Raw genomic sequence first — 5,052 nt, forward strand, 5'->3', positions numbered from 1 at the left:
TATCAGTGTTATCAATCAGTGTTATCGAGTTATCATTTTTATCAGTGTTATCAGTGTTATCAGCCATTGAACTGATAACACTGATAAAAATGATATCCCCTTGAAACCTCTCCAGGTTCTTGCTGCCCTCCCTTATTCAAGCAGATTTCATTCATCTTTCAGATCCTTCCCAGTGATGAGGACAATTTGACAAAGTTCCCTTCCAGAGCCTTTCCTGTCTGTTTGGTCCCGCAGAGAAGAGAAGTGTGTAATTAGGCAATTTGACAGAATCAGTYTGAAGATGGGAGCAGTCTGGTGCAGGATTAATTAATCTCCTTAAAAGTCTGAAATGTTTAAAGTCATTAGTTTCCCAGGTAAAAGAGCTGTCCAGATTTTCAACATCCCCTCATAACTGCTGTAATTAACAGCTGAACTCGTGTGTAGCCCAACAGTCAAGCACAGAACTGCTTTTARTTTAATATAGAACCTGAGATCATGGTTTGGGAGTCTAAATATTGCTGTCAGAGGCAGACACAGCCCAAATCCTCATTTCTACTTAACACTTTTATAATATCCCAAAAGCATGAATGACTGGGTGCAGTGACAGCCTCTTCACACAGCCAAAATATTGACATGAAGGGTAAATGGAGGGCTTTAAGGACTTTTACCTGAATTTATTTTCCAGGTAAAAGAACCACATTTATTACTGGTGCAGTTCAAATCTGAAAGAATGCCTTAACTCCAAGGTGCAGACAGGATCAAGTTATCAGCAGAAAAAGACTTTGGTTTAAACTTTGCTTTACACGTGCAATATGKTATTTCCAATTTAAAGAAAGAAATGGGAGACCTGCTCCAAATGAGAAAATTTAATAGGGTAATAAAGTGATAGATAGCTTATCAGTAAATGTAATGTCAGATTGGGGAGAACAGCCCAGTGGTTGCTAATATTAATATTATGTTAATAATATTAATATAATGTTAATATTAATGATTATTTAGATTATATTATATATTTATATATTATTTATATTATTCTATTTGATTTATATATGAATTAAAGTATTAATATTAATATTAATATTAATATTAATATTAATATTAATATTAATTTAATTTAATTTAATTAATATAATACAGCCTATGCTATATAAATTGCATATCCAGACAAGTATATATTTACCAAATCCACTTCCCACAATGCAAATGTGTCCTTAAACATACAGGGATGAAAACAAAAAAAACCCAAAAAAAACCAAAAAACAAACAAACAAAAAAAAAATCAAAACCTGAGCTAATGCCATTGAAAAACCCACATATTTCATATATAAATATCCACACAAAAATGCTGGCTAGAACATGAACCAGACAATTTTGCAAAATAAATTTTGTCTTCAGTTTCAGTTTAATAGCTCAAGATCTTTCTGCCAGATGGACGAATGGCTTTGGGAGGAAAGGCACAGGAAGGGAAATGAAGATGTGATCAGCCCAGGAAATGTTTTTTGGGAAGGATTCCAGKGAGTGAACACGGGAGCACATTAACACTGCCTGATGGATGCTCCAGGGGACACAACRCTCTGTTTCCCTCAGAAGGAGACATTTGTGGGACAGGAGAAGGCAAATGTGTGTAACAGACACARCTGTAAAGGTTTCTAGCAGAAACTTGTGAAATTTTGCCAAATGGAGCCTTGTGGGTGTTGTAGTGAGAGATGTGGAGAGCTGAAATGGGCTGATGGAGCACAGTCACAGCTCACTGACAGTCACACGTTCTGCTGGGCACTCTTTGGACTGGAAATGACATCTGGAGAAGTTAAACTGAGTTCAGCATGCTCAGAATCAGAGTTTGTCAGCTCTGCTAATGAGCACTTTCAAAAACATCACTGCATTCTACATTGTATGTCCCTATCTCTAACACACAAAAGCGTTAATTGAATGTGTTGACAGTATTAAACTCAAAGATGCTGAACACACCAAAAAGTGCAAATGAATTGTACAAAAATGTTAGAAAAATTAATTTAGACTAGCAATGTGATTTCAGCACACCTTCCCTGGGCAGGCTGCACCCAATGTGATTTCACCCAATGTGATTTTACCCAATGTGATTTCAACACACCATTCCCACAGGAAAGGACATTTTCCTGCTGTGTGGTCTGAATCTGCTTTCATTCAGTTTGAAGCCATTCCCCCATCACTACACTCCCTTGTAAAACTCGACTGTCGCTCCCTTTAGATACCTTCTGTCCCCAAATCCATCCCATTTTCCCTCACCTGACCACCTTGGTGCCGTTCCTCAGCACCTTTTAGGTACCTTCTGTCCCCAAATCCATCCCATTTTACCCTCACCTGACCACCTTGGTGCCATTCCTTTAGGTACCTTCTGACCCCAAATCCATCCCCCATCCCATTTTACCCTCACCTGACCACCTTGGTGCCGTTCCTTTAGGTACATTCTGACCCCAAATCCATCCCCCATCCCATTTTCCCTCACCTGACCACCTTCGTGCCGTTCCTCAGCACCCTTTAGGTACATTCTGTCCCCAAATCCATCCCATTTTTCCCTCACCTGACCACCTTGGTGCCGTTCCTCAGCACCCTTTAGGTACCTTCTGACCCCAAATCCATCCCATTTTTCCCTCACCTGACCACTTTGGTGCCATTCCTTTAGGTACCTTCTGTCCCCAAATCCATCCCATTTTTCCCTCACTTGACCACTTTGGTGCCGTTCTTCAGCACCCTTTAGGTACATTCTGTCCCCAAATCCATCCCATTTTTACCCACCTGACCACCTTGGTGCCATTCCTCAGCACCCTTTAGGTACATTCTGTCCCCAAATCCATCCCATTTTTCCTCACCTGACCACTTTGGTGCCATTCCTCAGCACCTGCATGTCCACGGTGCAGCCGCCCCCCACGTACGAGGCCAAGTTCAGCTCCGAGAACTCTGCCTGGAGAGGGGCAAAAGGACAAAGAGTTACTGGGGAACAGCAGGGACACAAACACACCACACACGCAGAGTTATCTTCATCTGGAATGGGCCTTTCCTTCTTTTTTAATTTTTATTTTCCTCTGAGGTAACTGGAGATCCAATTCTAGCGGGTTTGCCCTGAGAGACTGCAGAAATATTCAGAGCTCCCACACTCCCTGGGTGTAAAAATACCCAGGACTTATTGCTGTAATAAGTACTGAAAGAATTAAGAATGAGCAAGTTGAAAAATGCACACAGGAAAGAATGAGAAGAAGGAGAAGAAGGAGAAGAAGGAGAAGAAGGAGAAGAAGGAGAAGAAGAAGAAGGAGAAGAAGGAGAAGAAGGAGAAGAAGGAGAAGAAGGAGAAGAAGAAGAGGAAGAGGAAGAAGAAGAAGAAGGAGAAGGAGAAGCAGGAGAAGAAGGAGAAGAGGGAGAAGAAGGAGAAGAAGGAGAAGAAGGAGAAGAAAAAGAAGAAGGAGAAGAAGGAGAGGAAGGAGAGGAAGGAGAGGAAGGAGAAGAAGAAGAAGAAGAAGAGGAAGAAGAAGAAGAAGAAGACGAAGAAAAAGAAGAAGAAGAAGAAGAAGGAGGAGAAGGAGAAGGAGAAGAAGTAAGATAATTTGAATTCAAATTCCAAGTTTCTTGGGACACATCCATTCAGAATTATTCCCGAGTTAGCTGTAGTGCCACTGGACAGCAATAAACCCAACACAAAATGTTTAAACCTTTTAAAACCTCATTATGAGCAGGAAGGTGATAAGCAGAGCTCACCTCCTGCAATTTGCTCATTAAGGTTTTTGCTGTTAAAGAGGTGGCAGAGCTGGGTGGATTATAAACAGCKCTGCTCCATCATTAAAACACTTTATATTTTAAAAGAGATGGGACTTAAAAGGTGGGAAAGGTTGGGAGGGGATGTTTCAGCCATCATTTGTCTTGGGCTTCAAACCCTAATTCTGTTCTTTATGAGCAAAGGAATAAACCTTGAGCTACAACATTCTATTTTACCACGCAGGTCCTCCCTTTCCWGCATGAAACAAACATAGGTACAGATCCAAAAATCCTTATATTAAAGTAGTACCTGTGATATAAATATAAATRAACAGGTTACATATTTTGAACAGTTTTTTTTCCACTTTTTTAAAGTCATTTTTTTCAGATTCAGTATGATGAAGGCTGGGCAGCAGTAAAATCATCTTCTAACCAGGAGYCATCTAATGGTGCTGCTATTACTCATGATTTTATTGAGATCCTTGTACTATTTAATAGCCTTCTGCTACTTCTATTAGCTGGAACCAAAAGATACTGCCAAAAACAACTTTTATACATAAAAAATGAGGGGGAAGAAAAAGGAAAAAAAAAAAAAATAAAGAAGTGTGTTTTGTCCTCATGAACTCATGGAAAAAACTTGCCAATGGAAAATGAGTGCACCTGTAAAGGCTCAAAGGCCAGACGACAAATGAAAAAATAATTTCCAACTTTCTTTTTTTAAGATGCACATAATTTTAAAGCAATGCCTGCGGAGTGGTGACCCGATGATGTAATGAGATTTCGTGTCTGTGGCCCTGTGTAAACTTTTTAAAGCAACACCCTTACACCATCTTACATCATCTAACTCCCAATACAATGAAAAGGGGGGAAAAATCCTGCTACCAAGAAATAAATAAATCCTGCTTCAAACACACACACACACTCACAGGAGGGATTGGCTGTGGTTCAGGTGTCTGCCTGGTTTTATTTGTGAGAGATTGCACCATCAGAGACAAAAAAAAATCTGTGCCTCTGAAAGGCACCTGTGTTTAAAAAATTAAAAAAATCTCAGGAGGTGCAGGGAGAGAAAAACCCACTCGGAGAAATATGAAGGTGAGATATAAATAAATAAATTAATAAATAAATTAATAACCCCTTAATAAATAAAGGGTGAGTTCAGGTGCTTTGGGCACCGTCAGTGATTCCCAGTGGGTCAGGRCACACTGTGCACCAGTTTGGGGAGATGAAATGATGTTTTCATTKATGTTTTCCCCTCTCTGTGTCCCCATGAGCCTTGGAAATGTCCCTCTCTGAAATCAGAGTGTGAYTGAGCTGCACCCCCAGATGCATCACCTGCATCCCTCAGAA

At 40.1% G+C, this 5,052-nt stretch overlaps 1 protein-coding gene across 1 annotated transcript in view; it reads right to left on the reverse strand.

The window, feature by feature from the left end:
- LOC130585891 (synapsin-3-like) overlaps positions 1 to 5,052 on the reverse strand; it is a 29,328-nt gene that overhangs the window by 9,255 nt on the left and 15,021 nt on the right. Inside the window, exon 3 of the mRNA XM_057386559.1 lies at positions 2,829 to 2,920. Within this exon, the coding sequence (XP_057242542.1) occupies positions 2,829 to 2,920 (92 nt within the window). The remainder of the gene's footprint in view (positions 1 to 2,828; positions 2,921 to 5,052) is intronic.

The sequence above is a fragment of the Malurus melanocephalus genome, unplaced genomic scaffold (genome assembly GCF_030028575.1).
Source record: "Malurus melanocephalus ecotype Western Australia unplaced genomic scaffold, MMel_1.1 scaffold_995, whole genome shotgun sequence".
In the NCBI taxonomy this organism is placed as follows: domain Eukaryota; kingdom Metazoa; phylum Chordata; class Aves; order Passeriformes; family Maluridae; genus Malurus; species Malurus melanocephalus.